The sequence below is a fragment of the Aspergillus eucalypticola genome (genome assembly GCF_003184535.1).
Source record: "Aspergillus eucalypticola CBS 122712 chromosome Unknown BO83scaffold_20, whole genome shotgun sequence".
In the NCBI taxonomy this organism is placed as follows: Eukaryota; Fungi; Ascomycota; class Eurotiomycetes; order Eurotiales; family Aspergillaceae; genus Aspergillus; species Aspergillus eucalypticola.
The window spans coordinates 84962-100655 of NW_020290294.1; the positions used below are offsets into that span (position 1 = coordinate 84962).

Genomic DNA, 15694 nt, shown 5'->3' on the forward strand with positions numbered 1-15694 from the left:
GCTGAGAGAAAGGGATCGGAGTCCCCTGGCGGTGGAGGGGAGAGGGAGGAACAGGAGAGAAAGGAGGAGGAGGAGGAGGCGGAGGAGTAAAGAGCAACAGGGGAAAAAGATCGAGGAAGCAAATCCCCGAGATCGACACCAGGCACGTTATGGTTATTATTATTGTTCGGAGAGACAAGAGGGCGTGGAGATGGCGACGTAGGAAGGCACGTAGACGGGCGAAGATCGGCCCACGCTGGCCGGCGATCTGGAGGGCTCCTAAGCTATCGATGACGCGTTAGCATCGGAATGGCAGCGTCTGACTGGAGAATGGAGCTTGATCCATCGCTTAGCTTGGGGGTCTTCGCGGCGCCTAACCATGGATTGCTGAGGAGCTGCAAACCTGAAACCCGCCCCTGACGAGACCCGTCAACCGGTGAAGCTGTCAGAAGTTGAAGAACTTCCGAAGTTGCTCCATCTTTGGTGAGAGGATCAAAATCAAACTCTCAGTCGATCAATCACATCATCATGCTGTTTCTGGCGTTAAGGGGGGGGGGGGGGGGGGGGGAGGAGGAGGAGAGGGGAGGAAGAGGGATGAACATAGGAGATTCCCACAATGGATGAGGGAGGGGCGGAATGTGTGTGTGGGTGTGGTTGTTTGGTTCACCTCAAACCCGGCATTTGGCCCCTTTGAACGGACTGATTGTTTAAATCTGACAGCAGCACTAACTACGTACTGTTACATCTTGAACATGGTGGTTGAAACACGGTAGTTAATTCATCTGCTACGCTAACTATACAGAAAACTTCCGGCTTACACAGTAAAAACGAGTGAAGGACCCTAATTAATCTAGCTGGAGAAGACCCTCCTGCCTCAAGTTTAGCTCCATTCGTCATGCTTCCAGAAACGCTCACTTGAAACTCCTTCCTCTCGCACGCCACACTTTGAGTGTCTCGACCTAAAATATCCATGTCTAGGACTTGGCATTGTGTTGAGCAATTTTGGTCGAATGCAACTTGACCAACTCAGGGATGATCAAACTTTCGATCTCCACTCCCTCAGCCGAGATGATGGCCTCGTCTTCCAACGGTCTCTGACTCTGCCCGCCCCCACCGGTTTCTGCCTGGGTGGATTCGCCCGCCCGCTTGGCTTCGGCCAAACCAACCTGCGCCTCACTGCCAGAAATGCTCTTGCTGCGCCGCGACTTCGGCACCCGGATCCAGCGCTCGTGCGGGGGGTCCGGGGTCACGAACACCACCTCCCATTTGCGTGTGGTCAACAGGTTACCAATCACCAGATGGTGTGCATACCGCTGGAGTGCCGTCTGCGCCTTGTATACGAGCAGGTTGGGGTCCGTTTCAAGTTTAAACGACACAATCATACTGCCATCCGGCGCCCACCCATTCACCAACCGATGTAAGAACTTCGGAACAGGGTCCAGATCAATGATCAATTTCTTACTATGAGACGACGGTTGCGGCTCAATCCCGCCCGTGTAAATGTCCGACGAGCCAACAGCCTGGTCCTTGGTCAAATGGTCCGGCAGCTCCGACGACTGGATCTTGTGCTCAGACATGCGGTCGCTGGGGATAAAGAAATCGCTGACGGCAGCGGCCAGGTAGAACAGGGCGTTGGGGCCCAATGGCTTCATGAGCTGAGCCAGCGACCGTAGTTCGAAGAGGTACTCCGAGACGGTAGTGAACGGAAGTAGGAGCAGGAGGTTGTTCCGCTTCGCATAACGATACTTTCGCAAGACATCGCGCATTTGGTCCTGGTACTCACTGCGCACCTTGATCGGTCGGTGATCCGACTCGTTGGTTTCTGTGGCATCAGGCACCGGTTCCTCCTCATCCATGAAATCCAGAAAGCAATTGGTCGAGTGGCTGTAATGCCGCGAGTATGGCAACAGACTGAATTGCCGATGTAGGAAAATCACTGCATATCCCTCCTGGAGAAAGTATTCTGCCGACACAGCACCTCGCGTGCCCGCGCTGAAGTTGTCAATGAAGCGAACAGTCTGGTTCTCTGTACAACGGTCAGAATCTTTCTCACGTGCACGAGCCATCCCACGAACCAAGAGGAACGGTGGTGCCCCCCGATGTCACCAGGACAAGGCGTCGGTTCGCTTGGGCGTGGTAATCGACAAAGGCTCGAGCGAGGGCTTCATGCTTCGGGAGGGCTTTGGGCGGGGGGTAGTTGTTGAAGTAGACCGACTCGGCCTCGGCGGGCGTCATCTCTGGCGTCGGAGCAGATGTCATACTGAAAGGTATAGCAATTGTTCACTGTTATGCGACTGAGATGTATGTATGTCCAGCAGATTTTATCTATCAATGCGTTCAAAGAGTTCTACTGCATCAGTGCAGGCAAAGGCGGGGATGAGACAAAGGGTCGGTGCGGAAAGGTGAGCGATGGAGAGGATCTGGGAACCACGACAGCTCTGCAAAAGCAATCTGCGTGTTGCAGCCAGAGGACAGGCGATCGACAACAAAGAACGGGAGGGAATTCAGGAGAAAGATCGAAGTCTTGGTGTTTTGGTGTATTCTGACATATGCCGGGTAGTTCGGAGCACGGGGTGCGATAAGTATCGCGACTGGTGAAATGCCAGCCCGCCACCTGTATGCTGAGGGATTAGCTTTTTCCCAACTGGTTAGCACGCACTGATGACAATTTCGCAATGACCAAAGCAATTTACAGATTTGGCTTTCTGCAGATAGATAGATTGGTTCAGATGGTCTTGTGGAATGTTGTTGGTGAACTTCTACTTTTCCTTCTCACCGGGAGGGGCAGTTCACCGCCTTCGGCTTATGACGCACCATCCCCGGTTCTCGGTTCATTCCTCTTTCATCCATCCGGATACAAGTCTCCCCTTTCTCTGTTGTGCATCACTAGGTCAAATAGCATTGTCAGATCATAATGTTGCGAGTATTATTACTGTTACTGCATGGTAGCTCGCATAGGAACAGAAATGTTAGCATAAAAGAACATCAAAGATCACAATATCACAATCTCAGAACTTCAAGGTTTGTAGAGCAGCCTTCAAATCCTCCATCTTTTGCTTCAGGTTGGTACGCCGGGCTTTAATCGCTTGCGATTCGCCCGCGATTGCTCCCAGCTCATCCGCCTCTAGATTGAGTACCCATTCCTGACTAAACACTTCGAGGGGGCTCTCAGGGCCAGTCAGGAGACAATGCTCGATTGCCTGCATGTGAACATTGTCCACAAATCTTTCGCGTGCGACTTGATAGTAGGACCACAGGATGTCATGGATTTCCCCTGTGATATGTTCCACATTCCCCTGGTCGCTCGCAGACTTCTTGACAGCATCCAGATCGACCACCTTTATTTCTGCGTTTGACCAAGTATCATTCATATTTCTGGCATTGTCCTCTAATGCCTGAGCAACACGGGCACTGCGCAGTTTCTGGAGGGTATGGCTGAAATTATTGTTTAGCGTATATGGTCGGCGGTTTCTCTCAACGGACAGAAGGAACATCGCCTGGGACATGGCATTCTTGTATCTTTGTAGAAGGTCATCGAGAATGCTGGACCAAATCTTGTGATAGAGCTGTTTGCTCCCGCAAATCTTTCCCAATGCCGTACTCAAAAAACGGTGAACTACCATGATGACATTACTCACGTGTCCGCGGGTCATGGCTTCCCATTTGCCGGTCTGCTCCTTGAAAGCATTGCAGAGAATGTTGTTTCCAAAGGTCCCGAGATCAAGACCTCGAGACTCAGCATGTAACTTTTCAATCCAGGCTTTGATATCCCCTTTGGGATCCTGGGTGCCCTCCACGCGGCTGACAATCTGCTCTAACTCAGGGAAGTTGTTAGGGTCAAGGCCTTCACGGCTTTCGTTTACATGCTGAGCCAGGGAAAAGCGATCCCCGGCTGCCATCTGGGCATGCATGTCGGGTTTCCCCCTTGGGCAGTTTTTATGGCGGCCCTTCCCGTGCGGATTGTTGTTCATGTCGTTGTATGGTTGTCTCTTGTCAACTGCATCTGAGGTAGGGCAGTCGAATGGCAAAAGATGTGCTTTGGCCTGGAAAGTTGAGCTGAATTTATCAGAAAAATTGACAATGTGAGTGATAAGCCGGAGGTCACTCTCTACAAATGCTTCATTTTCTGTATAATGGGCATCACGTGCAGCTTGTGCGAGGCTCTGAAACTGGCGAGCTATACCACTCAAGAACGCTCGCTGTTCCTGTTCAGTTTGGCGTGCAGGGCCCAGGAGTTCCAGATCTTGCTGGCATCTATCAATCTGGTTTTTGATATCCTTGCGAAGTTCAGGGAATTCGCGCTCCGTAACTTCGCTCAGGAGTTCTCCCAGGCGTTCTCTTAGGGCCTGGATGCCAATACGGTCTCTCGGCAAGGTATTCCAAGGCTGGCTGTCAAACATTCTTTCTCCTTCCTCACCACTGAAAGAAGTGTCTTGATCTGAGCCCTGGTTTCTGACCAAGTAATAGCCAAGTGTCAGCGGTCTCTTGTGTCCCAGGACCAGTGAGCACAAAGCTGCCTTGACGCTTTGCTCGATCACCAGGTCGGGTTTGGTTAGCACACCAAGCGTGCGCTCTCCATTTCCATCATAATCTTTGGCCAGCTTGAGGATCTCCTGGGTAGCAAGATCGACGTTGCTTGGGAGCACAGCCAAGATCACCGTGCGAGCATCTTTGATATAGTTCTTGACCATGTTTCGAACTAGCTCGATATCACTCTCAGTCGTAATGCCCGCCGTCGGGTCTCTGAAGATTCCCGGCACATCTATGACAGTCAGGTAGTCCTCTTCGGGCCCGCACAGCTCGATCCGGAGCACGTCTTTGCTGAAGACCGATCCTTCCTTAGACGAAAGGTCAGTACGTATGCCCATACACTCGTCGACCTGCTCAACATGTTAGCTTTTGTCAGAGAATAGTAAACGTAAGTTGAACTGGACTATCCGAACCTCTTTCAGGATTGCTGGAAATTCCGAGCGAAAGTCTTCGGTGCCTCTGAGGGTCCTCTTAAAGCCCTGTACCTTTGCCCTGTGCTCCCTGGATGCGTCCAGGGCAGGGATAATAATAATTTCAACAGAGGAATCCTCCTCACGCCGGGAGGTTATCTGCGTGGCATAACGGGTACAAAGTTCCAAATCACGAGGAAATGGAATCTTGGTCAGGCTTGCCAGAAGAGAGGACTTTCCAGAACTCTGGTCTCCAACAACAACCAACTTGATGAAGATTAGTACCTCTTGTAGACTCTTTTTGCTGGTTATAAAATCTTACCTGAGGAAGAGGAACATGCTTTCCAATGTTTTTCTCTCTCAGCTTGTCAATCTTCTTGAGCAACTCAGAGCTATTGAGATGCTTAGGACCGCTTTCACCTTCTTCGATAGCCATGTTGACGGTTGAGCCGGTGGGAAGTCGAAGGCTCTTGCGTTGAGTCTGAACGTGGACCAACTCAAGATAAATTGGGAATGAAAGAAAGGGAGCGAGAGAGAACTCGTGGGGGCAAGGCTTGACCAGAAACGACCTTTTCCCAGGGCATGTGGCTTCCAATGAATTCTGAATGCCATATTGGGCGTAGCTGTCAACAGTGAAAGACAAAGCACAAATTTTCCACAGTGAATTGTGGACGATATTTTGGGATACGCAACCACATATAGAATTCCATAATCAAAAAGAATCAGTGTCCTCTTCATTATATCTTGATAGTCAACAACATGAGGTATTCGTAGCGTGCCACCTACTAGGAGATGCAGGAGCAAGAGACTAAGTACTGATAGAGAATCTTGAATATGCTTGTTGTTAGAGAAAGGGCAATTGCGCAGGTTATGGTCATATACAATCGGTTACCCATAGAACCACACTTTCTCAGAGGGCACCCCTTTCTTGAAAAGTGTCTTCTCAGATGTGGGAAATATATGCACTAAGATGCTACCATGTAGACTGAACTCGAAATCGTCTAGACAACATCCAACTCTGTTGGCTCAACTACCCAAGAAATTTGGCTCATGCAGCTCCTATAGCCCCCATAAAAACAGCGATTCTATCCTCCCCCTATGGCATCAACAGCGGATGAAGCACCCACAACGACCCCTCATGTCAATTCACAGATTCTTACGCGGTCTGACCGGCATCACAGGAGTAGGAGCATCGATATGCGCGGTCCACTGCGTCAATTGAACATCTGCTGCGGTAAACGCAGTACTGAAATTGCCGGCGAGGAGGTAGTCAAGTGGGAAGGCAGGATTGAATTCAATGGCCTTATCAATTTCATCCATATCCTCCTTCGAGAGATCGAGGCTCAGAGCTTCAATGTTGGCTTTCATGTGCGCTACACTCCGTTGTCCAATAATGGGGAAGACGTAAGGTGCCTTGAAGCGGACCCATGCGAGAGCCTGAGTTTGAAACATTAGTTAGGCGGCTTATATACGTGGCGCAGTAGGTATGTATAAGGGTGAAGCTCACAATAGCACAAAGACTTGTCTCATTCCGTTTGGCAACAGCCTCCAACACATCAGAAACCTTGTCATCCTCCTCAACCCGGAGCGCCGCTCGTCCAGAGCTCTTATAGTCTGCGTTGCGCTGCTCTGCGGGTCTGAACTTCGCTTGGCCTAGCACTGCAAAAGGTGCGATTGCCATCCCTTGGTCGCGACACATAGGCACAATCTCCTTTTCTAGATCTCTGAATCCGGCATTCCATTTGCCCTGGTAAACAGAGAACGGTCTGAGTCCGTTTGCGCGCGCGTATGCATTTGCCTTGACTACTAGCCAAGCCGGAGTTCCGGAGACGCCCAAGTAGAGGACCTTTCCGGCCGAGACGAGTGCGTTGAGACCATGCATGACTTCCTCCACGCTGGTGGTGAAATCCCACCAATGCACGTAAAGAATGTCAATGTAGTCAGTCTGAAGCTTTTCAAGGCTGTTCTTGACGGATAGGTTCATGGATTTCACTGAATTTCCGACGAAGTTCGATTGGATGGGCTCAGTGGATACGTGTGTGCGGCGGAAGCCGGTCGTGTATTTGGTTGCGATGCTGCCATTTCCAATATCAGGGCATACTGAAATGTAGCAATCAGATAGTGGTGGGTGTATACTTACACCATCTGGTCTCGATTCCCACGCTTCTTCATCCATTCTCCAATCCATGTTTCGGATTGTCCGTCCTGGTATACATTGGCACTAAGGAGCATAAGCCTGTCGCTCATAGGAAGAATCAGTGGGTAATTTTTGAACGTACGTGTCGATAAAGTTTCCACCGTGGTCGAAAAAGGTATCCAAGATTGCCAAGGATACATCCTTGCTGCATTCACCCATGTATGGTTCCCTGCAAGATGTCAGAGAGACGTTTGTCCAATTTTTAAGCAACAGGACAGACATACCAGTTTGTTCCAAAGTTTATAGTGCCCAGACATAGCGGAGACACCTTGATCCCAGCAGTGGGTGACAAGACCTGGTGGAAGCCCAGGAGGCACTCTGGTTTTGGGACGGGACCAGCCATTGTTGCTATACTGATGCAGTAGAGGTGAGAAACCGATTTTAAATGATGAAGATGAGTCGAGAGGTTGGGGCACTGGTCCTCCTTATATGTTATTTATCATGCCGGTCTATGAAGCAGATACATCCATTCAACTCCGACTTGCATGTTGTGTAGGCTGCAAACCTGAACGCGTCATTGCTCGCATTGTCAGACTGCATCCATCCCAAAGACGCTTGGATATTGCCAGTGACGACGCATCGGCTACCTATTGCGAAGTATGCAGTAGGCTGAAGCACTGACGTACTATAGTTATTAGGCTGCCTAGGATCTGTTGGATTCTAGTCTGCTGACATTGACTTGGCCAAAATTGCGCCAAGACCTTGACCCTGTCCGGTGGGGCGGGAAGAGGCTTTTATAGAAGCTTTTGGTATACACTGCTCCTACAATACGCTCTCGAGATCTCATAATAACGCATGCATATAGCTCACATGTTCTGTTGGTCAAACCACACTTATAAGGAATCCTATCATGCTGCATTATATATCTTTTTGGGTGGGAAGATTGAGAGGTCATCAACTGCTGTCCGACTAACTCACCCATGCCCAATCAACCCCAGTTTCACATATTCCAACAGTAAGTACTCTTTATGCCTCGAAGTGTACTTACCGGGCGAGTTACCATCGATAAGGCTGCCTCTTCCCAACTAGGAAAGAGGCAACCTTGTGAGGCGGATGTCACGTGAATATATGGATGGAGCCGTGGCAATAGGGTGGGAATAGCAGAATTTAGCCCATATTGCAGTTCGATAAGCCGAACTGTTATCGCAACGCACCGACCCTGACGGGGGAGGCGTGACACCTCGTCAATCCTCCGCATTCATCACACTCAACCCGCATCCACTATGCTAACTTCCAAATAGCAGCAAAGTTTATCTGTTTTATTTTCTCTGCTGGTTGACGTGTACTTTCTGGGGTATTTAAGTAGTTTTACGTACGCAGATACGAGTCCGCGATGACGTCCTTCAATCAGTCTGGAGACACCAAGTTCACCGTGTTTATTCGCCTTCCCTTCCCCAGGGGTGACTTTGTGGATCCTCCTCCAGTAAGTGCCGCTAGTCAACTGATCTCCATCTCGCTGACCAGACAGGTGGAATGGAACGCTGCCAAAGACCAGGCTCTCTGGAATATTCTCTCGCGTCCTTCAAAGGGAGATGATTTAGACTGTAATAATGTTGCCTAATGATGATCTGATGAGATTCAGAATGCTGACGATACCACAGGGAAAGCACTGTAGGATTGGCCTTATCGAGTGTTGAGGCATCGCTGATCAACTCTGTAGGGCAGATCATTTCGATGTGACATTGCAGTTTCTGCTTCAACAGGCAGCATGGCTCTACGATCGGCAGCTGTCACAAGTACGTGCACAGATGAGTAGAGTGCCCACCACACAGTCAACGTCTACATCTCCTGCTCCTGGTTCGGTGTCGGGTAGCACGGCGCTGGCTCAACAGACTAAAGGTGCCACAAATGCAGGTGAGTGCTCTCCGATGATACTCCTTGAGTCTTCTGACAATCAAAGGCCCTCGAGCTCCGTCGCGCCACTCGTCACAGCAGAAAGATAGTCTTCCACAGCGTGGCAAGTTTTATTCGGCCTCTATGCCTGTGTCTTGTACTAATCATGTCGAATCTAGCTCCCATTCCCCGACGCACCAGCTCAACAACTACCGTCAATCAAGTTAAAACTGCCCGGGAACCAGTCCGCAACGATACACCTGTTGCAGAGCCAAGAGAGCCTAGACGAGAAAGTTATGCCAGTCGACCATCTGCCGGCAAACGGGAGCAAGCTGCAGCGCCTCCGGCTCCGAAGTCACCCCCTCTGGAAGATGACACAACCTCTAGTTCGTCCGAGTCTGAATCCGACGATGACAACGCCTTTGGAAGTCGTCGTGGTCTAAGATTCAAGCCCCCCTTCGGCAAATTCTCCACACATAGGGCTGGCCTGAGGTACGACGAGGAGGATGACGACGAGTCCCCTGCTTTCCTGCCAGAACCTGAAAGGGCGTCGCACGAAGCATCTGGGCAGGATCTGAATGCTACGTTGAGGATGAACGCTGAGGATGCCTCTGAGTCACATCGACGCCCATCGGCACAAATGATCTCCAGAACTTCAGTCACGACCGAATCTTCCGCAAGCTCTGCTAGCTCCGGAGTCCCAGTTGCACATCCACAATCTGAGAGACGGCGACGGTTGAATCAAAGCGGAGGGCCATTGAGTCCTAGGCGGACAGGGGAATTGGCACATTTTAGTCCACGACAGTCTATGGCGCTAAGGAGAGATGCGAGCGACGGGACGCCTAGTATGGGGAGCAGCTTTAGTGATCTAGATGGTGAGGTTTTCTTCTGTTTGCATGATAACATACTGACTTTTGGTCTAGATGCGAGCGTCACGCAGTCCGCGCTTGAGGAAGCACTCTTGAGCAATATTCAGCACGGTGGCATGGCCAGTCGCATGAGCACAATTAGTCAGGCGATTCGTAGTCGATATCTAGGACGGACGGAGGATAGGTTCTCGTAAGTTGCAATGGCGCAGGGACGATCCATCAAATTGTCTATGAAAAGGGGGCTAGCCTTTCAATAATATTACATTATATTTCATATTCTCGAGTTTAATATAATGCTTGTGATCTGAAAATAGAGACAACTTAATATTTGAATGGGTGGTGGGCGGTGCCGACCTGCCATTCGAATCTAACTCAACAATATATTTCTGTTGACCCCGGCTGTTTTGGCAATAGTATGTTCCCCTCAACATTGGTTCAACTATACTGCAACTACCTAAGACTACGAAAAGTAGCTCTGAATATCATTATGGGGACATAATATGGACTCCTGTATGCCTGTCACCCCAGCATAGTTATCCCCGACCGTTGTGTTCTCAACTATTGGTCTCGTCTAGTATAGAGACTAAAACAACACGGACCGACTTCAACTACTTAGTATACAAATTCGACGAAGAATATAAAAAAATATCCTGTCAAGCAGCTTTCTAGTCCCTCATACATCTACCCACTAAGCTCCTCACTAACACAATCAGTAAAAAAAATGTGACCAGCCTAGTCTTCTTTATAACCAAGATACACGACCCAGCACACAATATCCCAGCAACACTCACTTGAACAAATAATAATTGTCAACGTATGATACACCCACCACCATGAGCAGAACCAAACCAAAACAAAACACACAACAAAAAACTCCAAAACACCCCAAACGCCCTGCCAACCTGCAAACAAACAATGCCGTCCGATCCGTTACTTGAACAAAACAAACCCAAATCCAAACCCAAACAACAATTTAGTAACACGCACAGGCAACAACAACAACAACAGCACCAAAGTAACACCCACTAACTACTAGACTAAACTAACAGACCACACTAAACCCAAACCAACCCATAGTACTCAAATACTACCACACCTATCATCATCACAACGGCCAAGCTCGCCCCGCCAAGTGATTCCTATATTAACACCCACCCAACTAACTACGCATTTACCGAACCGATCTAAAATCTCACCAGTCACCACACCCCTGGTCGTAGTTCGCTTCGCTTAACTTCCGTGTGCAAAAACCACCCAAGTCAAGGCTAGGGCAAAAGCAAAGCCGAGGAAAAAGGAATATTACTACTCAGTTATTATTGATGATTTGGGGAGAGGGGGGGTTTGGAAGCAACGTACCGAAGCCAACTACCCCTGCAGTAGTACGAAGTAGATAGATATATAGTAGTGTAATTTGTGCTAGTACTAAATACGAGGTAGGAAGGCATATAGGGTAAGTAGTAAGTAGTTCGTCTCGAGGAGTACAAAATACTTGGATTCGTTCCCCTGCCCTGGAATTGGAAAGTTAATTGGAGATAAGAGTGTCTCACTTACATGCATCCTTCGTTCTACTACCTATCTACTCTCAAGTACTGTAAAATAGTAATGGATAATAGTAGGTAGGAGGAATGGCCACGGACATAACAGAAAAATTGTGAGAGATAATCCATCCATACAGAGCAAGCACAGCATAGCACAGCACAGCACGGCACAGCCTGAAGTCAATGATAAAGTTTATAACAAAACAAAAAAAGTCAATTAGTAGCATCGGGTTGAAATCGACGAGTGTGTATTAGTGCGAGGACTCTTGTGTTTTGTGTTGTGTTTTACGCACTGCCCGATTTACCCACTAACTAGCATTTGATGTTTTCACCAGCTACTAGCGATCCTGCAGAGAGAACAGATTTTATAAATATCTGCCGTTGAGTTCTTCCGAGATTTTGATTCCGACAAGGGATGGTTGAATTCGGAATTGACTCGGATCATGCCATAGAAAGGCAGACATGAACAGCGGACACTAAGCTGGAATTGAAATAAGCCTTTGTGGGTGTATCGCCAAGGTTCCTTGGGAGGCGTCGGAGTCTGTCAGAGAGAACCACTAAGAGTGTTTGTTTGGTGTAGGTTTGTAGCCGAACCCGACTACGACCCGCTCCGGCTTGGCAGAGTTTGGGACTTTCAGCTGAAGCCAGTGCAACCAACTTTGGATTTTATGTCAGGGGGATGGGATCGAGGTGTTGTTGATTGCACAGCCTCAAAGAAACAGGGAATAAATAGTATTATATGTCATTCACACATCATTAGGTATGATTATGTAGGGTCATCAAAAGTAATATATACAAGAAACATAGGGAAATTGATACATGATGAGGTTCGTCTCGTCCGATTCGGATTTTAAATGTTTCATCGGAAAGAAAGTGAGGGAGATTGAGGGGGAGCCACAGCACCGACCACCACAACCAGGTGAGAACCTTGTGGCCGGCCGATCGCTAGAATTCCCCCCGGCCGAAAACGGGGGTGTAAGCCCGCCTCAGCTCCGTGCCTGAAGGTCCTTTCCAACAGAAGAATCGTGAAGACTGAGTAGGCAACTCGGTAGTCCATACATTACGTGTACTATCATCCCTGGTGGGGCCGTGGACACAGTAGTGTAGTTGATTACCTAAATCCGACGGCCGTGGCTGGGCGGGTAGCTGTGACGGTGGGACTGATCTACCTTTCACTTGCTCAAAGTGATCGGAGACAATCGATGGAACGTGGATGCGGGCCCCGCGTGGTTTGGATGATCGGGGCCCCAGTGGTGCTGAGAAACGTCACTGTGCTTCAGATACAGCGGGGTTGTTGGCAATTGCGCTGCACGAACTCTTCGCGATCGCTGGAGCCTGAAGGGGTCAAATCCTGGCATCGAGATAAGAGGGTGTTGTTTCGTGAGGCTGTTGTGGGCGATTCAGGGGTCTTGTCTCCGCGGCCCCGGAGAGGAAAGGCGACTGCCTTCCTGGGAGGGACTCAAGGTCATAGCGACTGCTCATCGGCTGTCGAGACGATCCATAGGAAAATCATGGGCTGATCAGTCCTTCTGAATGACAATTTCCGTCGTCTTCCTGATGATGAAGTCATCATGTCCATTCGCCTGAGCCCACTCTGTGTTGTCGCTACCAGTCGATGCGGTCGATTTGTTGGTGACATGTCCCACCCCACCCATTTCAATTATGTTCTCTTCACTTTCGGTGCGCGTTATTCCGTCCGCGCGTCCGGTTCGAGTATCGTAGATGGTAGGCATGTTGCGAGTCGAGCGAGAATGCACCCCTGATTTCCACCGTGCATTCGAAGCCTGGTCGGTTCCGTATTGGGCTTCGTTGTATCGGCCTTTGTTGGTGTACTGACTCGTTCGCAGGAAGGTGAGTGTCGATCTCGCGAGGCTCCAGACGAATGGCAAGTTCGCCACGTACATGCCGATCGATGCCTCCCGGAGGTACCAGAATTGGTAGCTATCGTCGTAGATATTGTGGAATGTGAAGTATTTGGAAATGATGGCACAGGCGATCTGGGGGGCAGAAGATGCAAGTTAGCGACTAGTCCGGGGGGCCAAAGCCAACTCGGGCAGTAACGCACCACCACAATAGCCATGGAGAAGACCACGATCACGGGTAACTTGGTCTTCCAGGGCATTTTTGCGCGGATGAACATCGGTAGTATGACGCAGAGAATGAAAATATCGGAACTGATGTTGAAGACGCATTGTACCACTTCATAGCGAAAGTAGGTGCTGCACTCCTTATGAGGTGGCGGGAGCGTCCAATATCCGGACAGGGGGCGACAGTTCAGGAACAGCACCAGCTCCGTGGCGATCCAGCCGATAAGGGTGTATCCGGCGATGATTTTAACCAGGCGGTGCTGCCATAAGTTCGACCTGAAAGTGTGCGTCAGCAGTTGCTCAGTGTTGACTTTGAGATTGCACCTACGTTAGTCGGAAGTGTACCAACAGCATGCAAGCCTTGAGAGAATAGATGGTGCAGAGCTGGCACTGTTTCGAACATCGTGTTAGGCTTTGCTGACCTAGAATGGGGAAGCAAACATACATTCTCCGAAGCGAACTCGATCTTGGAACCTTTGACTCTTGCAGCAATCTCGGAGGCTGAGAAACTGTAGTACAAACTCGCAGGTTCATACAAATTGCTACCTCCTCCTTCGATGATTTCAATGTTGGTAACTGCGAATGCCGTGTAGAATCCCTGCGACCACAAACAGAGCGCGTTAACACATGGCCGAAGGTATGACACAGTGCAGTGCATGCAACCTACCACAGCGACCACCATAAGGTAATCTTCGACCTGGAATCGAAATCCGAGTCGCTTGTAGCGGGCAAACCTGTATTGTTGTTACTGGTAATGTCCACGGAAAATAGGCTATCTATGAACAACAAAAAGGTGTACATACAGTCTCACCAGGAACAGCAGAATAGCAATGCTGTACATGATCCAGGTCTGCACGACCAGATCATGAGGACTGCCGCCACCGTCGTTGGCCATGATGAGTTCTATGGGAGCGCAACGAGAAGCAACAAAGTCATGGTCGCAAGACTGTTCTGAATCTAAAGTACGGGGTGCCTGTTTATGAACTTCTAGAACCTGGCAGGCTATCAAGTCCGGGGCCTGCTAAACTTAGCCTGTAGCTAATTAGGGCTTCGGATTGGAGTTATCGCTCGGGTAGGAGTTAGTACTATTAGCTCTTCTCCTTCCTATGGTTCATGTGGCCGCTCACCCTTGGGTGGCGGCACGAGAAGTAAATTGGGACGGCTGAGTGGTTATGGGGCATAACGCGCCATCAACGCTGAATAATTTCATTTATCACAGGATTCGAATCCTTGCTAGACTGCATCCCTGCATAAACTAGAAAATTCTGCACAAAGTCTATTTGTCAAAGCCGGGAGACCCGAATTACAACGTGCGTCGAACACAAGGTAGATAGACTCAATAGTACACCACATATTGTTTTCCAAACGTGGAACAGAGCTACTCTAGTCGTGAGGTCCTTGATCATGTCCCTCAAATAGCGCCAGCCACAAGGCTGGAAAACATCATAGATTCGGAAATTCTCCGGCGCTTGGAAAGCGGGTTTGTGTTTCGACTTTCCAACATGGACCTCATCAGGAAATGACCGGGGTCCCCCGACTAAGCTTCGGCTACGTATTGTGCACCCACCGTGACAGCCAGTCAGATGGATGAGAATGAGTAGACCAGCTTGCCACTTACGATTGTGTCTCCTGCTTTTTCCTCACTTTGATCGAACCATGAGATGGAAGGCAAATCGAGGGCCTGTCGAGGATCTCGAATTTGCCGAATGATAGATTAAATGCGTGGCCATCCTCCACTCCTAAGGGCCACCGGTGCAGAAGCCAGCTGGTCTCAGGTGGAGATGGATAGACTGGGCTATGTAGTGCCGTTAGTAGACAGTATCGGAGCTGCGGAACACCGAAGAGACTTTGGCCTAGTTAGGCTTTTCTTCGGTCCTCCAACGGAGGGGTAATTCCATCGTGCAAACTCGGTGACTCGATGAGTACGCGTTCATTTTAAGATTCGTACGCTTATCTCCGAAAAGCCTCGGTGAGTTCAACGTTAGTTGTCCAGCCAAGGCGTATAAATTGTCTTCCGGCCAAATTCGTTTCGTAATGTAGCCACGAAGGAGGGCGGAAGGCTAAAAGTTTGAAGGATGACTTTGAGCTACTGTGCAACTGTTACCGTGCTACCGTGTCGAGACCCAGACTAAAGGCGTGGGGAGCTGGATCATGGCGAGGAACGGACCAGGCAGACTCTCTCACTCACAGTCGACAATGGAGGAAAAGAACGGAACGACGGCTAGACCTTCCGCTTCGCAGAGCGGGGCAC

The 15694-nt window shown here is 49.5% G+C and overlaps 5 protein-coding genes across 5 annotated transcripts; 1 reads left to right on the forward strand and 4 right to left on the reverse strand.

Annotated features, from left to right (window-relative positions):
- Positions 1-743: 743 nt before the first annotated feature.
- On the reverse strand, positions 744-2238 carry BO83DRAFT_418815 (phosphopantothenate--cysteine ligase CAB2; the record flags this gene model as incomplete). The annotated part of the gene is made up of 2 exons (XM_025534842.1): positions 744-2005; positions 2055-2238. 2 exons carry the CDS (start codon positions 2236-2238, stop codon positions 954-956), a joined length of 1236 nt encoding a protein of 411 aa, XP_025385844.1. The 3' UTR covers positions 744-953.
- A 749-nt stretch (positions 2239-2987) lies between these two features.
- Positions 2988-5355, reverse strand: BO83DRAFT_365016 (uncharacterized protein; the record flags this gene model as incomplete). The annotated part of the gene is made up of 3 exons (XM_025529653.1): positions 2988-4859; positions 4923-5186; positions 5242-5355. The coding sequence occupies 3 exons, from the start codon at positions 5353-5355 to the stop codon at positions 2988-2990; spliced, it is 2250 nt and encodes a 749-aa protein (XP_025385845.1).
- Positions 5356-5694: 339 nt separating this feature from the next.
- Positions 5695-7785, reverse strand: BO83DRAFT_418817 (norsolorinic acid reductase). The gene is made up of 5 exons (XM_025534843.1): positions 7341-7785; positions 7199-7285; positions 7060-7140; positions 6427-6994; positions 5695-6356 (listed from the first exon to the last, which is right to left on the reverse strand). The coding sequence occupies exons 1-5, from the start codon at positions 7457-7459 to the stop codon at positions 6066-6068; spliced, it is 1146 nt and encodes a 381-aa protein (XP_025385846.1). The 5' UTR covers positions 7460-7785; the 3' UTR covers positions 5695-6065.
- Positions 7786-8290: 505 nt separating this feature from the next.
- Positions 8291-10100, forward strand: BO83DRAFT_365019 (multidomain presynaptic cytomatrix related protein). Its single transcript, XM_025529654.1, has 7 exons — positions 8291-8539; positions 8585-8660; positions 8718-8727; positions 8777-8970; positions 9017-9073; positions 9129-9824; positions 9873-10100. Exons 1-7 carry the CDS (start codon positions 8450-8452, stop codon positions 10010-10012), a joined length of 1263 nt encoding a protein of 420 aa, XP_025385847.1. The 5' UTR covers positions 8291-8449; the 3' UTR covers positions 10013-10100.
- Positions 10101-12876: 2776 nt separating this feature from the next.
- Positions 12877-14338, reverse strand: BO83DRAFT_429078 (UbiD family decarboxylase; the record flags this gene model as incomplete). The annotated part of the gene is made up of 6 exons (XM_025535435.1): positions 12877-13353; positions 13422-13719; positions 13772-13833; positions 13889-14041; positions 14111-14177; positions 14247-14338. 6 exons carry the CDS (start codon positions 14336-14338, stop codon positions 12877-12879), a joined length of 1149 nt encoding a protein of 382 aa, XP_025385848.1.
- Positions 14339-15694: the final 1356 nt, after the last annotated feature.